Here is a 17,775-nt window from a genome sequence, read left to right as displayed (position 1 = left end):
ATCAGATGGAGGAGGAGAAAAGTCTTTAAAACATCATTCGTCTGACAAATCCCACTGTGGTCAGCTTTCCAATTCCCGTTAAGTCCATTTTACCTTGAATGCTGTCAGCGTCTTCTCTAGCTATGATCTGCCCTGGTGGCTGCTATCAAATTACAACCAAACTGATTTCACTCTTAATTTATGTCAGAGGTCCCAAATAGATGCCAGAAAAAGATTCCAGAGATGGCAGGATGATTTAAAAGGAAGACCAGAGAACTCTTAAGTCACGTGAGACTTAGGTAGGTTCAAGCAAGGGACTTCAATTTAATAAGCATTTATTGAGTACTATTTGCAAAACACTGAAGACAGAAAGCCAAAATCTGCCTTCAAGGGAGATGGAGGAGGGTTTGTCCTTGTATAGATCTGAGCCTGTGAAAACATCTGTAAAACTGAAAGTGATATAATATAGGACATATGCCTACCAGCATTAAAGCACCAATGTCAGTATATGAGATATTTACAGATAAAACTCTTTGTTGGTTTCATTTGTACTCTTAAATCGTGAGGCTATTTTAGTTGAATTTTGTTTAGTGGCTAGAAAATATGGGCTCTTTCACCCTTGGCAAAAAGGTGATGGACTACAGCAGGTTCCTAATCTTTTTGTCTTGAACCTCTGCAGCGATAATCTGGCAATTTCTACAAATCCCTTTTCAGAATCATAAATGCATGAATTATATGCTGTATGTGATGACAAAGGAAACCAAAATTTCCAAGACCCAAAATTATGAGTAAATCCCTAAACTAGAGGTACAGGATCAAACTTGCATTCTCAGACATGGCTAATGTGTTGATTTCTTTTATCAATCAAACTACACATAGTTGTTACTGGGGAGCTCTTCTACTGAAGGAAGGAAAAGGTTGGTGCAGAGTAACAGAAATGGGTGAAAATGAAAAAAGTTTTTAATGATTTATTCACTGAAATTAATTTACTTGGAAATGGTTACTTAGGTAGCTGAATTGATTTTCAATATGACATTTTTCATAAAACACTAACAAAACAAAGATTGGTCAGATGAGAAAAGCAAAGTAAATGGTATAGCCAACGACTAGAGAAACCCAGACTTTCTTCTGCAGACTTATTGTTATTTAGGAAAGCTGGGTCCACAGTTCAAGTGTTTTCACATACAGTAGCTAATTTTATCCTCACTAGACTCTCCCCATTTTATAGATGATTTAGTTTTTATTAAACCATTTGCCCAATGTCACATAATAAACCAGGTCTTCTGATTCATAAGTTCCATGCTGTTTCTACTATATCATGCTGGCCCTCAGCAGGGTCTGTTTTCCTTTTAGATCTTTGAGACATATGCAGCAACTCTAGATTCCCTTTTGTCTTCCCCTTTAGAAGTCATTTCCCCTCTGCCAGAAACCAGCAAGAAGGTACTGGTTTGCAATAAGTCAGATTTATGACAGACTAGCATGATGTGTAGTAGCAAAGTGAGAGACCTCTTCTGTTTAGTTAACATTCTGGCTTTTGTAAGCATACAAGTAAACTTTAATGAGGTCATCTGTATAATTTGGGGCCTTTTAAAAAAACCAGATGACAACCTGTGAATCATTCACTGAATGGAGAGTACAATCGGCTCTTCTCACAAATATCCTGGCTTTATGTGTTAAGCGAAAGAACTGCCATTTGCAACTGCTTGTCTCAGCACCTAGGCAAAGAAAATAAGGGCAGAAATAAGAGCCCCCTAATTTATTTTTCCTAAATAAATGAAGAACGTGCTGTCTTCTACTACTTCTTAGCACCACACTTGTAATTCTGGAATCTCTAGTAATCTTGCTTTGGGCCTAACCACTCAGGACTGACTTAGCATTTTCATGAGCAGCTAGCACAAACCACTCAATTCAAACGGTCTACACTCCCATCGGCTTTCCTTTTTCAACAGGCAACAAGTAGCTGCTTAGCAAGCCCTGAAGAGAGGTAAATGAAGGACAGTGTCACACTACAGTGCCTTTGTAAGAGGAAATTTTATTGTAATTATTCACCTCAATAAAGTTCAGAAATAACAGATTAGCTCAGTCCAACATGATTGGCAGTTGGAATAATCTAGTGAAGCAAGTGACCTGACTGCTAAGGATTTAACTTGGATGCTTTTAATACTTATCCAACTGACACCACAAACATAATCCAGAAGAATGTGTTATCTTCCCCCCTTTTCACTTGAGTTCCCCAACTACCTCATCTCCATATTGAAATAACTTCATTAAATACGAGTTCCAGAGGAGCAGAGTCCCTTGGAGCTTGCAGCCATAAGGACAATGCACAACAAAGAAAAGAAAATGAAAATAAAACTCTGATAATTTACCAGTCTAATAAAACAAGACCTTTCAATATATTAAGAAATAAATCCAGTTACAAATGCACTATGGGTCTATGTGAAGAGGGTCTGGTGTAATAACTGAAAGTGACCGGCTATTTACAAGATACACAAGCAGGAAAGATGCACCTAATTGGGCACTGGCCTTCAGAAGCCAAACGTATTCTCTCCACTGTAGGCCACGTACAAGAATCCATCTTCATCTTTTTCCTTCTCATAAAGTTGTCCCATAGTTAGGCTTGAATTTAAAAAGAAAAAGAAAACAAAAGGATACTGGAGTCAATTCACTAAAACAAAATGCTGGAAAGACTTAAATCTCTAGATGCAGAACACTCTTATTAATTATCATCCTAAATCATAACACTTTTCCATTTTGGTGCCACTTACTTGAGCAATTCCCATTTTATATCAACCAAATGTTCTTCCCAACAATCCGTGATTCAGGTGACAGAAAATATCTTCTTTTGTAAATGGGAAGTTGGATCCAGAAAAGTTGAATGACAACTTTCATCAGCCAAAGCCGCCTCCTCACAATCATGCTAGAGTTGGCCAGCTATTCACCCATTGGTGGATATATATTTTTTAAAGTATGGTAAAAAACTTGCAGAGACAAGTAAGCTAAGAGTAGAACAGAACTTTGGGAGCAGCCATCCCACGAACAGAGCCCTGTCCATTAACCAGCAGTTAATGGTTGTCCTGGGTCTGTCCTCTGAAGAGATGTCCCCTTGAATTTGTAGCTGTCCTATAGGAGAGGCCATTTGAAAAGTGGCCTAGATCTGTTTCTACATCTCCCTCCCTTTCTCATTCTTCTTCCTATCCCTTTTATGCCTCCCCCCCCCCCCCCCCCCCCCGCTTATGCCTTGGGCCTGCCACTAACACTGCTTGGCTCCACTGGTGAAAATGCTCATGGGAAGGATTGTGGGACAGAGGATATGGAAGGTGGCTCCATGCTGGTAAAAAACCTCTTTGGTTTGGCAATGCTTAATTCTTTTGGGCCATTAAGGTCCTACATAAGATTAGCACCATGACTGTTGTTGGCATGTATGCTTTAGCTTTAAGTACATAATTAGGTTGAAAAATAGGTCATCAGAAATGAAAAGTCTCTGTCCTAATTTTTAGGCTACTGCAGGCTTGTGCCCTTCCTCCTTATAAGGATTTTGTTCTTCATTTTAAAAACTGACTTCTTTGTAGAGGTCTAAGGAAGGAGAAAGCTCAGTGTCATATTAGAAAAGCTATACCATTCAAGTCATTCTTTTTCCCCTTTTAGGGCACTGTTTTAAAAGTAATGATGTCCCTAATTACCTCTTTTATTAGCTATTCAGGAGTTTCCATTGGAAAAGAGAGATACTATGAAAACTGATACAAGAAAAGAAATGCAAATAAAATTTCAGTTTAAAGGAATAGAGAGTGCTGCTGTAGCTCCAAAAAATGTCATCCTATCAGTTAAGCACTTAGGCTCAGGGCACAGTACTTAACTACTTCATAAAAAGGAAAAGGGCATCCTGAGTGGATCCAAAAATCCTCCCAAAAAACCAAAGTAATTTCCTGTTCCTCTATGGTTATAAACAGATTCATGCTGTTAGGGCTCACTGCCAACTTGAGACTCTGGGCAAGGTCTATTACTTTAAAAATTTACCCTTCTTCTCCAGGAGCTGTGCCCCTCACAAATGGGCTCAACTAGTGAATATTTTGGTGCTTTTGAAGGTAAGGAAAACAAACTTAAGGACATATGTTTCCAATTCATTTTAAGAAGATCAAATGATAAATTCAGCACTGAAAGAAACCCCAAAGGTAATTTTGTCTACACTCCCTCCCTTAAAAAAAGTACATACACAAACCAAACAGATGAGGACACAGGCTCACAGTTGTTAAGTGACCTGTCACCAAAGAGGTATAAGTTCATTATGCTAAAGCTCTTCTAAATTTAAAAATAAAGAGAATGTATAAGGAATTATTTTTGTTAGGTATAAGTTGGTAGTCTTTTGGATGTTACCCAACAGATAGAAATCCTTGTTTATTAAATAGAATGAAGCAATTCCCCTGGTAACAAGCAAAATATAACTGCTGTACCAGAAACCCGAAGGTACCCACAAACTCCAGAAATAGATATTTCTAAGACCAAACTCATGTGGGTGGCAAAGCTGGCGCTCTCTCAGCCTGAAAACAGACTGTGGGAGACTAAATCCATTCCAATGCCATGAAACAAAAATATATATGTGAGAGTAACACTAGTAACACTTAGAACTCGATATATATTCTTACCACATGAATATGCTGTTATCTCCATGATAAGGAATGACTGGATATTGAGAGAGGTAAATATGTACTGAGTAAAAAAGTAAATATGATGGAAGTAAACAAGTTTTAGACTGACTAAGCTTGATGCTTGCTTTGTTTTGAGGTCAAGATAAAAACAAGATTGAGACATGTGGTCTGATATGTGGTGATATCATTAGTCCAGTAAGCTCACAGCAGATGCCTAAATGACCCAAGCCATCAGTCAGTAACTTGCTAAATTGATGGAAAAAAGCACCCAGCACCCCTCAGGAGAAGTTCCAAAGCATTTACAATCAGGAAAAAGGTACTGACTGTCCCAAATGTTCTCTGAGCCTTTCTTGCCTATTCTGTTAGGGCACTTCGGCCTTTAAAGCAATAACACAAGTGAACCTTTACTTAATCTGGACAAGAGGATAAATAATCAAAATGTGGGAGTAGATAAATTTTAAAATAAAAATGTATATGATGGCATGCAAAACCAAAAATATATTCCAGGTGAGAATGTCTCAATATCAAATTGATGAAAGAAGGATTCATTACTATAAGCAAACATGAGCTCAGACCAGCATGGTAAGAGATAAGCACAGATATGCAGCAAAAGGCTAAAAAGAACAAGTAAAGTGACAGTTCTAACAGAAGAGCATGCAAGTGCTTGAGGGTGGTTTTTTCATAAGTTATTGGAAAAATGAGGCAGCGCTTCAGAATGAAGATAACCTGATAATATTTATATCTAATATCATGCCTTTTTCCCATGCTTTTTTCTGGGTCTGAGGTACCAAGTGTGACTGGTAATTCAGGACAACATCTCCCCCAAAGACATCAACCAGTATCTTTTGTGAATATGAGATAAGCTAAGCATGTAGCAAAATATCTGGGTCAAAGACAAATGTTCTCATATCAGGAGCTAGTCCAGGTTTGTTTCCCAATTCAGATTGTATAATTTAATCCTAAAGTCAACAATGGCAATTGTAACTTCAGACTGAAGCAATGATTAGCTTTGCCATTTTGATGGGAAACTTCCAACTTTTCTTTGTTGTTCAACGTGTTGTGGGCCATGGAGACCAAGTGAATGGTCAGCCAATCAATTCTAATGGCCCAGCAATAAGATAAATCCATCAGAGTTCTTCTGAAGATCCTCTAGAGCAGTTTGCCTTATATCCTCCAGAAGGAATAGTCTAATTTGCATATTCTGGAAATGGCTAACAAAATCTGTAAAAATCTTTTTCCATGAAAAGAATTTCCCATTTAGCTTCTATACGTTATCTTAAGACATCTAGTTGGCTCCTCTGTAAAGTGGTCAAGACTTGTAACAACTTTAGTGTCATATCACCATCATCTTTTTCTTTGGCACAATAATCTAAATGGAAACTTTAAATGGCAGATATACTGTAAATATGAACCCATAAATTTCAGCTCCTAAAGAAGGGTGATATTTAACAAGTGCCAAGTCCTAAGCTAGAGAAGCAGGAACAAACTAAAAAGTTTCCATAGACTCTAGTGCTCCTTAGAAAACTGTCATCAAAAATACAGGGAGCCACTTCTCTGCTCCTTCACAATAAAGGAAAATAAACACCCAAACCTAAGTAGGATCTGAGAAACTATGAAATAAAGAGAAGTCTCATGTGGGAGGCATCAGCTGGTAGGGCAGTTTGAGATGTTCTGGGTGACTTCCAGGAAGGCAGACTTCCCCATCCTCTACTATTGTGTTCAACTTGCTCTACTTGCCACCCCCACTAAGTATGCTCCTTTGGTATTCTGGGATAATCCCCAAGTGTCAGTATAAGCCTCATAGTTGCTAGGCCCCATGCTTATAAGCTGGCTATCTTGCAATTCCAAATCATCACTACAACTAAACTTCTGGCCTAAATGACTGGGAAATTGGAGCAGAAACTAGTGAGGTGACTGCTTTTCCCAGTGCATTATCTGATCTTGGAGCCTGGCAATGAGACAAACTGTCAATTTTTTATGAAAGGCATACACATATCGCATGTGTCCCTCTACCCACACAAACTGGTTCATTCAGAAAACATGCTATTATCATTAATGCTGCTGACATTTGCTGGATGAGTAACACTATCTTAAGGAAAAATAATAATAAAACAAGAGAGACTAACAGGTTCAAAACTGACAATGAGTTCTGGGTCAGTAAGGCCCTCTAAACAAAATATTCCTGTAAAAATGGTGGTATCCCTCAACTCAGTTCAGTACTGATGATTGAATGGATCACTAAGTTCCACATGATTACCTAAATGCCATCTACCGTATTTCCTCTAACGAGCTCAGCACACAATAATCTCAAACAGTATTAAAACTTCTCATTTGTGTGTGCTTTTGACCACTTTCTTAAATCTATTTCAAACATTGTAATAATCATCAAGATTTCATATATATATATATATATATATATATATATAAAATATACTGTCTTAGTGTTCTCTCTAAAGTCAGTCCCAGAATACTGATTTTGTCAGTGCTTCTCACAACATTCTTTTTCAGGCTCTAATAATCCGGATGATCTTGCAGTTAGTTTGATTTGGCCAGAATTTCAATTAACATAGATCTCCAAGGGAAAAAAGGCCATTCGGATACCCCTTCTTAAATTAGAATTTAGAATATAGAAAGTCAAACTATTAGGAATCAAATTCTTTAGACTTATCAGTGAAGTTAATTTCAATACCCCAAACTTTTACATTGATACAGGGGTGCCTGGAAACAATTGAAGGAGGTGGTAGAAACAAAACCATAATATTAGGTAAAGCTGCTAAAAAACTCCAGTACAGAAACATGAAATCCTTATGAAAGGAAAAAAAAGAGCTTCTCAATGGCAGAATACCATTGGCATTTATTTGAATTTGTATATTTACATAGGATCTGAATCTGTGGTTACTAAACATGACATTTGTTGCTTTCTCTGAGTTAATAAGCTTATTTTAATAACTACAACCCCAAAGACAAAAAAAAACAGCTGTTTCTGAGTGTGAGGAGAAAAGCCATTAATCAAGGATTAACAGGCTAAGGCCCTGGACTGGCTAGTTATCTTAGAATTATTTGGCATACATCCTCTCCATAAGATTTCTGTATGCAATGTGCAAAGTATAGATTCTAAATCCCTAGCGGACCATCTTATAAAATGCTGAGGTAGGTCAGTAAATCTACGTGGAGCCTCCCTCCCCAAGCTTGAGCTTTGAGAGGAAGTGGCTATGAAACAGTCCTATATGATAAAAATCACTTGGCACTTCTATTTACATTACTTTGTTAATGGATGAGAGAGTAGCTTACAGCTCCGCTAACATACTGAAGTGCAGCACCACTAAGTGACTGTTCTCACCATATTTTGGCTTTTGTTTTCTTCAAGAAAAATGACAGGCAAAAAGATAATCGATACATATCCTTTCTAAGATGAAACAAAATAGCTTCTTAAACTTGATGCTAGAGTTTAAGATGGTAGGAAATGAAGTACTACCTCTTATCACAGGATGATCCCATCCCCTTAAGGAAGGATGAGTGACTATAGCTATCCAACAGCTTTCAACCTTAAGAAATACCAAGAAATGGACTACCCTCCATTACTGAACATCAGGCCTCTAAGAAGAGAGCCAGAAGAGATAACACCAAAAAAAAAAAAAATTAAAAAAAAAAATATATATATATATGTTTAGAAGAATTATACATGGTTAACCTATAGTGGATTGTAAGGGGAGTGGGAAGGAAGGAAGGAAGGAGGGAGAAAAATTTAGAATGCAAAGTTTTGCAAAGGTGAATGCTGAAAACTATCTTTCCATGTCTTTTGAAAAATAAAAAAGTTATAATTTTTTTTTAAAAGAGAGATGACATCAAAGTTACAAGTTTGTTCCTAATGACACTGAAACTTCCTGGATGACAGCTGTGACTAGCCCAAGAACCTTAATGGGGCCTGGCTTTTCCTTTTCAGGTAGGAATCACACCTTTGAGATCTTCTTAGTCCCTGTTTCTATCCAGCATTAGGAGGTGGATATTGTTGAAGGGACTTAGGGAAATAACACCTAAAGCAAAAAGCCTAGAGTTGTTTATACCTTAGAAGATTGAGTTTAAACCCCACTCTGGAGCTTCAAAGGTTTTCAAATCAAGGGTTAAGTATTTGTTTTCAAAAAAAGAAAGTCTCAGAAACTCCCTTTCAGACAAAGAATAGATAGATAGAATTTGGCCATAGACCAGAGAATAACCAATGTACAGTAAAAGAAGTGATTAGTTAACTATTCCCTTTCATAGGAAGATAAGGCTGACATGGCTAATATAGAGTGGGAGAATGAAACGACGTAGAAACTGGATTTTAGATACCAAATTATAATTAGAATAAAGTTCCAAAGCAGGAAAACAGCACTGAAGTTATTGTATTGCCAATCAAAGCAAGAAGTGATAAAGAGGAGTCAAGAAGAACAATCCAAGTAATTCCCATAGCCCTTTACAAGGAATTTCAATAAATGGCATGATAATCACTCAGCTAAAAACCAACTTCAATGAGAAAAGCTAAATGAAGCATTTGGAGACACAGCAAGAGGGGTGGTTAGTTCAAGTCTAAGACAGCAGCATAGACTGAATTGATGTCGTGGACTGTTAAAGGAGACCTTTATCTGGGATTTAAGTCTCAAAACCAGGAAGCAGACTTCAGTGGTTCTGGGAGATTCACAGCCAGCCTTGCTGACAGATAATATCATGGTATCTTCCCCTTCTAGTTATTGCTTGTAAACAAAAGCCTTTATCTCAACCACAATCCCTAAGAAAGGGCCAACAAGTTCTGAGTAGTACCACAAAACCATCAATACAAGTGGGCAAAGCATCAGTCAAGCAACCACTGCTCACCTAGACTGTGGGACTGTTTTATCCACAAACAGGAAGATTGCTTTCTCTGAGGGTAGCTGGATGCGTTTCCTAATGATCCACATGAATTGAGCCACAGTGATATCAGATGGGACCAGGTACTTCCTCTTGTCAATGTCAACAATTTGAGAGCCTGAGACTTTTTCCACAATCACCTGGAAAAGCAGAGAAAGAAAGTCAGGGTTAGCCTTCTGAAATAAAGGCTTTAGGTTGCCAATGTGCTTGGGAAGCCAGTGAAGAAATATCGGGTTAGAAATGTCAGGGGATTTAGAGAAAGAGCACTACCTGACTGGATGGCAAAATGTTACCTTTCCTGCTTAAAATTTTATGCATTGGAAAGCATATTTATAGGATGAGTTGTTTCCTTCCATTTCCCGGCTGAGGGGAATTTGTAGGGGAAAAAAATGTAATGTTTTTTCAACACATCTAAACTGGAATTTAAAAAACAAATCAAGCTTAGAAAGCTACTCATAGCTCTATCTAATCTCCCAACATTCAAGCCATTATAATTCTGAGGATAATGTTAAAGTTGGGAGGGCCTCCCATCACGGGGCAGGTGAGATTAAATGACTTGCTGAAAGTAACAAAAGATGGAAGTGATGGAGCGCCCAAAGGCTTTTAAGGAAACTAGCTCCTGACCCTGGCCCGGTTCCTTTTTCCACTAATAGGACTTTCAGTTTTCGAAAAGCTTGACAATTTCAGGTATTCGTTGACAGGCAGGGCCCTGGAGGACAAGCCACAGGACAAGGTGAACCCCACCCCTACTCCCCGGGGGGACAGGGTGACCTGTTGCCCCTTCCTTACATAACACGGAGTCCAGAGCCTCCGATGGATGACTAGCCCCCAGCCCCTTCCCCTGGCTCCCAACCCAGCCCGAGGCAGATCTAGGCTGGGGGCATCGAGGGACTGCGGGGGTCCGGGGGGCGGGGCAAGGGAGGTTGCGGGGTCCGGGGGGCGGGGCGGGGGCGCCGAGCAAAGCTCGTACTCACCGGGACTCGGTCGGGATACTTGGCTCGGATTTTGGCAGACTCTACACATCGGTGTTCTGTGGACGAAACAAAGAAACGGGCTCTGGACGGGGGTCGTCGCAACGGGCCCTCCCCTCGCCCAGGGTCGGGGCACCGTCCGAGCAAGCGGCCCCGGAGCCGGGCCGGGCCAGCTGGAGCACGCGGGGACAACGACGCGCTTCCCTGCGCCGGGCCCGGCCCTCGGGACTTTTCGCCGCCGGACGGGCCGAGGCAGGGCCTCCGGCCGGGGGCTCGAGTCGGGCCCAACCTCGCCAGCCATCCCCCAACCAGACCCCGGTCTCGGGCCCGCACCCCAACCCAGCCCTTACCCAGCGAGTGGTCCTCCTTGAACATCCACTTCATGGCGGCGGCGTCGGAGAAGGGACGGAGCCGGCTCTCGGAGCCGCGGAAGGGACCGGACGGGCCCGGCCTCGACAACAACAACAGCGGCTACGACGGACGCGAAGTAGGAGGTGACGGCGGTGGTGGCGGCGGCACGAGAGGCGGGACTTCCGACTGACAGAGCCTAGCAACTGGGGCGGGGACGGGTCTTCCTGCGGCTGTCGCCAAGGGCGGAGCCAGCACGCTCCTTCGCTAGCTTGACAGTCTGGGCTTGGCGTGTGAGACCCTCTCTAGTACTTGTGAAGGGGATTCTGGCTGAGGGAGGGACGCGGCCATGATAGCAAGGCTGTGGGAGGAGGGTGACGTGTCTCTCCGTGGAGTCACCGTGGGAGGGGTGATGGTGACATTCCCATGGAGTTACCGGGGGAGGGGTGACCGTGACAGGTCCGTGGGATCTCCGCGGGGAGGGAGGGGTGACGAGGAGAGCTCTGTGGGGTCTCGGAGATCGGCCTGACCGGCGGGGTCTGTCAGTGAAGGGTTCCAGGGTTTGTGTGTTAGTGACATCACCGAGGGGGCAGCGGGTCTGGAAAGGGGCGCGAGCCCCAACGTTGCCCCTTAATGAGATTCCAGAAAACCTGTTCATCGCAGATGCCCCGTGCAGGCTTCAGTTACTGGGGGAGAGGGAAGTGGGGGTGACAGTCAGGAGAGGCGAAGGCCTCGGCAGCCGGTCATGAGACTGGCCTTCCGGCTCCGGGCGCAGAAGTCACAGGTCGGTGCGGTCCCGCCAGCCGCCTTTCCGCATGTTTTAAAGGCTCTCCACCCGGGATGTAATTACCTTCCTCACTACCGAACGGGGAAGCTACAGTCATCTGTCTGTGAGCAATGGATATTTGAAGGGAGTGTTCATCAAATTATGTGCACAATGCGGATCACATGCTGGCGTTCTGACGTGTCTCAAAGGCCCCCTTTTAGTCCCTCGTTACTAAAATTCCCGAGATGCCCCAGGCCTGACACATCTAGAAGTATCTGAGTTATGTGGAGGCCGCACACCTGAGGCACGCAAAGATTTTGAAAGTGAAAGAACGCGGACTAGACGTTGTTAGCTGAGGGTGTTCGGTGCCGGGAGTGCACAGTGCTCAGGGCCTGCTTCTCCTGGAAGTGGGGATTATTCCGTGAACGTTCCCCTTTCACTGAGGACTGATACTGGGGAGAGTTGTTCAGTTATGCACTGAATAGTAGAAGGATCTTGGCCCAGTCAGGTCGTCCCCGGTGTGTATTTATGCCCCCCTCTGCTGGAAAAGTAGTTGCTTTTATTCTTCTCTGGCTTTAAGAATTACTAGGACTACGATTCTTTTAGTACAGCTAAACAACTGTTTGGACATGTACACATATAGTGTTTTTAACATATGTAACATGTATTGGTCAACCTGTCATGGGGGGAGGAGGAAATTGGAACAAAAGGTTTGACAATTGTCAATACTGTAAAATTACCCATGCATATATTTGGTAAATAAGAACTATAATTAATAAAGAGAAAAAAATGACAAAAAAAAAAAAAAAGACAAGGACTAGCAGCTACCTGAATCATTTCCCCTCACCTCAGTCATGTGTAATATTTCCCCCCATCTTGTATTCTAACGGACCTTCCCTTCATCTTTTCATAGCTCACATTTTACTTATTATATAATCTTTAATGCTCTTGTTTCCATTAATCTTTCTAGCAATATTTTCTTTTTTTTTCTTTTTTTTATTTCTATTGGGTCATTTATTTGCCCATATTAGCTATTTTTCCTTTGGAACATCAGCATAATTTGTCAAATGTTTACAAAGCTTTTTGAATAGTGGATTTATTGTATATAATACAATTGTATATTTGCATATAATTTCCACTTTTTTTATAGCTTTTTATTTACAGAACATATGCATGGATAATTTTTCAACATGGACCCTTCCTAGCAATATCTTTGTTTTCCCTATTTCATCTTGATTATTTTAATGATCTTCCTACTAGTTAAGTCGATATTTGAACAGTCTTTTCAGGAAGAATACAAGGGAAGTAAAACAAATCCAGTCTTTGAGAAGCTTATACATATCTAATAGAGGAGGTAAAATAATGACTCCATGTAAAAATACAAATAGATTAATTTTTAAATGCAAATGAATTACAGATTTATATTTGTGCATTCTAAGGATATGTGAGTAATTGCAGGTTATAGAGGCTAACTGGAATTAGTAGAGGAAGGCTTCATGGGAGAAGTGACTCAGAGTTTTGAAGGAAAAGATGGACATAAATTAAGCAGATGGAGATGTAAATGTTCCAAGTCAGGAAAGAAAGAGGCAAAGATTCCCAGTAGAGCAAATGACTTGGATGAAGACATCGATGACATGCTTGTCAAGTCTGTGGATGCCAAAGAGCTAGAAGGAATAATTAACACATTAAAAGACAATGTCAGGATTCAAAAATATCTCAGTGATTTAAAATGGCGGGCTAATTTAATAGGATGAAATGTAATAAAAATAAATGTACAGTTTTACACTTGGGATTCCAAAAATCCATTAAGTATGTAGAGGATGTATTAGATATACATAGACAACAGTTCTTCTTGGGGGGAGAAATGTGAAGATTTAGCTCAAAATAAGTCAATTTTTTAATAACTTAATATTTTAATAAAGTGATATTGCTCATAATTGTCCATATTCCTAAATTTTTATTCAAGGCTGTTGCTATAAGAGTCATCATGTACAGAATAAGATAAAGTAGTTGTCCTAGTCTGCTCTAGCCCAACTCCATTTGAAGTATTGTGCCACTTCTAGATGCCACATTTTAGTAATTAAAAAAAAAAAACTTAGATATTTGTTTTGTTTACATTTCCATTTGTACACGTTTCCTCCAAAAGAATGTAAGCCTTTAAAAATTTTTTCAATATTTTATTTTGTTTACATTTCCACTTCTATGTGTGATGGGGTTCATAAACCCTGAAACTGTCCAAACTCTCCTCTGAAAAAGGCCCACCCTTCAGGGCAGTTAAGTGGTCTCTGGCCAGGATTGAAATTGTACCCTCTATAGAGTTGAAGATTAGTCTGGAACCACTCCCAGTAGCTCTAACTCCCAAAATAAGTAATCTCTTTTCAATTGAAGATCTAGGCCCTGGCATTGACAATATTGAGTGAATCTCATTCAATTTTGAATTGAAACCCCAAACCTCAGACTACTAATAAAAGACAACTCCACTGACCTCATCACATATTTCCTCCAATAGAACATAAACTTTAAAAAATATTCAATAGGATCTTATTTTTCCAAAATACATGTAAAGATACTTTTCAACATTCATTTTTATAAGACTTTGTATTCCAAAACTTTGTGTTTTCTCCTCTCCCTCCTTTATCTCTCCCCTCCCCAAAACAGCTATCAGATATAGGCTAAATATATACAATTTTTAAAAACATGAATATAAGCTTCAAGATGATTCCTACTTCTTTATATGGTAAGTTGAATGAAACAGAGGGACTAGCCAATGAAGAGCCAATCTTTAGAGCTTTCTGGTATTTGACTTTCCTACTCAGTTATACAAAACATGATAGATATTCCCTATTTCATTCTAATCCAATACATGGAAGTTGAGAGAACTTGCTTCCTTTGATGAGTAGCAGAGTGGCTGGAATAGTATAGCAATGGAAAGTAGGCTGGTGGGCTGAGGAATTGAAAGGACTAATGACTCAAATTTCTGAGCCAGCACAGAACAAAAGCATACAAAAAGACTGATATAACATTTTGTCATCCAATTACCCATGCATATGTTTTATAAATAAAAAGCTTTAATAAAAAAAATTAATTAAATTTTTAAAAATCAACAAAGAAAAAAAAAACCCACTTTGTCATCCCCCTTTTGCTTCTCCTTCATGATAATGAGACAGAATTACTGTGTGCTTCAGTGTAGGGAAATGAAAGTCCATCTTATCAATGATGTGGGTTGTGGCCCCTCTAAGATTCCTTTCTGATTCCCAATCTCCATGGCTGACCTTTGATTCACAAGTCCTGGTCAAAAGCACCCTTTTGAATTCCAATGGGAGCTATTATCCGGACTCTCCCAGTGCCCATTGGATCTGAGCTAACTTGGGCTGTCCCAGCCCCCATTCTAATAATCTGCTCAGGTTTCCCAACCCCCACCTAGCAAATTCTAGCCCTCAATGAAACCCAGCAAGGAACCAATCTGAGACTCCACCCATAGGCCCCTTTAACCAAATAAAAGAGCCAAGCTGGAATCATCTCTTTGCAGAGGCTTGAAACATGCTAGCACCATGCTTTGGACCACAGACTCTCTGTCCACCGGACCTTCTGGTATATTTCTCTCTTTATCTTAACACCTTTCACTAACCAGACTTTAACCTTACTTCCAAACCCCACAATAAATCTCTTTTATCAATCTAGGTTTTTGGGCCTGCAAATTCCTTTACAGGGGACTCTGCACTGCTACTAGACCTCATTTAACTTTGTATCCTTGTGCCGAATCCAAAGGGGTTGCAGGGGAGCTCCATTTGACTTCCTGTACCCTGAACCTGCCATTAGACCTCAATTAACCCTAATTTCATTTAGTTACCCCTTATCTAGAGCTCATCATTTGGTTCCCTGACCAAAATCTCCAAAAACTAGACATAATTTGGTGACCAAACGGAACCTTAACTGTTAATGGTTTTTGCTCTCCCTAATTAATGCTAATCTGTCCTTATTTCTAGGCCTATCAGAGAAAAACTGGCAAATATAATATTATCAATCTCACCTCTGTTTTGAGGTCCTCAGAATCCTCCGGTTATATTTCATATGGAAGTAGCTTGAAGCACAACAGAGCACCCAAGAGTTTAAATGAATAACTTAGATTTTATTCCCATAAATCACATCTACTCTGTGACCTCCTGCACATACCTTAGAAGCGACCTCCCAGTCCAGTCTCCAGATGGTAAGAGGGGAGGAAAAGAGGAAAGAGCTCTTCCTGTCCAGAACTTAAATAGGGTCAACGAGGACACAGACACAAGCCAATCAACGATGAAGATTACATCCCAAACTTGACCCAAACTTCAGAGCGAGATGGAGGTCCCATCCACGAAGGAAGTCCCTAAGTACTCCTGGGGATAAAGACCATTGGTCCACTTACATCTCAGTTGCGCTTAGTACTTAATATAGTTCCATAAGATTCACACCTATGATGAGAAAGCATATAAGCTCGGACAAACTCAGCCAGAATCAGAACTGGAAGACAAAGAACTTGGTGGCAGTCCTCCTGCCTCCCCCACAGAAACTAAGACACATTCAGGAGGACTTCAAGAAGCTGGTAGAGGCAGAGAACACAAAGGACTGGTAGCAGGTGCTTAAACTCTCGGAACCAAGGAAAGAGATAGGACTTTAAGAAAGCTAACCGGGTCCCAGGAAAGGAGACAAGACCTTGAAAGAGGCAATAAAGGATTTGGACTTTAATCCCTGGCTGTGTTTGTGGTGATTACTGAACTGAAAGGAAGGCTGCTCCCAGAAACCACAAGAAAACCCAACAAGACAACATTACATTTATCCTCATCCTAGGTGCCTCCACCCATTATGTCATCCCCATCCCAAGTACCTCCCCCATAATGTCACCCCTCTTGTTACCCTATAAAAGAATCTTGTATCCGACATTCACTTCTGGATTCTTGGAGACAATAGTCTCATTCAGCCCTGGGACCAAACCATGGATCCATTTGGTCCCAGTAAATCTCTCTCTTTCAAATAAAATATTAAATTGTTCTCTAATATCTATTCTGCCTGTTTCTCCAGCATTACAAGAAATGGGCATTTATTTGGTTTCCATGCTTAGGAAAATTAAATTGAATAAATGAAACAAATTAGAAGACTGAAACCTACAATAACATCAAAGAATAATCAAGAGTGGAGGTTATCTTCCAAAAGAATATAACTCCCTGGGGACAGAATCTGATTTTTGTAAGCAGGGGTGGTAGCCTGAGATTTGAAAAGAATCTTTTGTTCTTTGCACTTAACCCTCCCCTATTATCTTCTCCTTCTAGAATACAAGATCCTTTGGGGCAGGGCATGGAGATTCATGCCTTTAACTTCTGTAACATCCAATGAATGAGAAATCAGGGGAGGGACTTGTGTTTCAGGAAGATGGGTCTATTCACCTAGGTACCCATTCTTGCAAGAATGTAAAAAAAATCTTTCCTGCATTCAAAAAATAAGAAGAAAAAGAAATGAAAACTTCAGACCCATATTTTTGGAGTGAGTATGAAGTGGGAGGGAAACTGTTCCCTTTATGGAAGTTGTGGTCCCTTTAAGAAACTATTTCCTTTTGATCTGTGATCCCTTTTGGAAGCTTAGCCCCTCCTGGGGAAGGGATATCTGCCCAGGTAAGTTATCTCTTGGGGATGCCAGAGCCTTTGGTTCAGTTAGAAAACCTGGTCAAAAAGCACCTTTTGAAGTGTTAATTCCAATAGGAGATCTGGGCTGAAAGCTGATAAGTATCTAAGCCTGGGAACCTTGGCTCCTGAAGCCTCAGAACTCTTTAAAAAAGGTGGTATCTGTACTCATTCTTTGCAGAAGGCCTAAAGTAGCTTGCTTAGCTGCTAGGATTCTGCCTGCTGAGAAGGCATTCTCAATGCAAGACTCCATTTCCCTAATAGGACTCTGCCACTATATATAGAAGTCAGTCTCTTAGCAAACTGGCCAACCAAAAAGGGGGATTTTAACAACTCTCTTATTGCCATTAACCTCATCACCACTGGGAATTGAGGGGATACAAACCTCATCAAGTGGAGAAAGGCTTGCAAAAAGCAAGTGCCATACCGCTTTGAGGGGGTATAAATGCAATTTACAGAAGCCATAAGGAGCAGTTACATTTTATACTCTCGCCCTAATGAGGTCTGAATTTCGTCCCAAGTCAGGGAAC

At 40.6% G+C, this 17,775-nt stretch overlaps 1 protein-coding gene across 1 annotated transcript; it reads right to left on the bottom strand.

Moving 5' to 3' along the window:
- Positions 1-1,991: 1,991 nt before the first annotated feature.
- On the bottom strand, positions 1,992-11,372 carry GABARAPL2 (GABA type A receptor associated protein like 2). Its single transcript, XM_074286028.1, has 4 exons — positions 10,831-11,372; positions 10,484-10,539; positions 9,477-9,649; positions 1,992-2,598 (listed from the first exon to the last, which is right to left on the bottom strand). Exons 1-4 carry the CDS (start codon positions 10,862-10,864, stop codon positions 2,508-2,510), a joined length of 354 nt encoding a protein of 117 aa, XP_074142129.1. The 5' UTR covers positions 10,865-11,372; the 3' UTR covers positions 1,992-2,507.
- Positions 11,373-17,775: the final 6,403 nt, after the last annotated feature.

This window comes from Sminthopsis crassicaudata, chromosome 2 (genome assembly GCF_048593235.1).
Source record: "Sminthopsis crassicaudata isolate SCR6 chromosome 2, ASM4859323v1, whole genome shotgun sequence".
Classification (NCBI taxonomy): Eukaryota; Metazoa; Chordata; class Mammalia; order Dasyuromorphia; family Dasyuridae; genus Sminthopsis; species Sminthopsis crassicaudata.
This window is presented reverse-complemented; position numbering and strand designations above follow the sequence as displayed.

Bases quoted from the DNA above. Each gene is read 5' to 3' on its own strand.
- GABARAPL2 (XM_074286028.1), bottom strand. From the start codon at position 10,864: ATGAAGTGGATGTTCAAGGAGGACCACTCGCTGG. The intron at 9,650-10,483 runs GTGAGTACGAGC...CTGCTTTTCCAG, and splicing joins AGTATCCCGACCGAGTCCCG to GTGATTGTGGAAAAAGTCTC. The intron at 2,599-9,476 runs GTGAGCAGTGGT...TTTAAATTCAAG, and splicing joins AAAACAGTCCCACAGTCTAG to CCTAACTATGGGACAACTTT.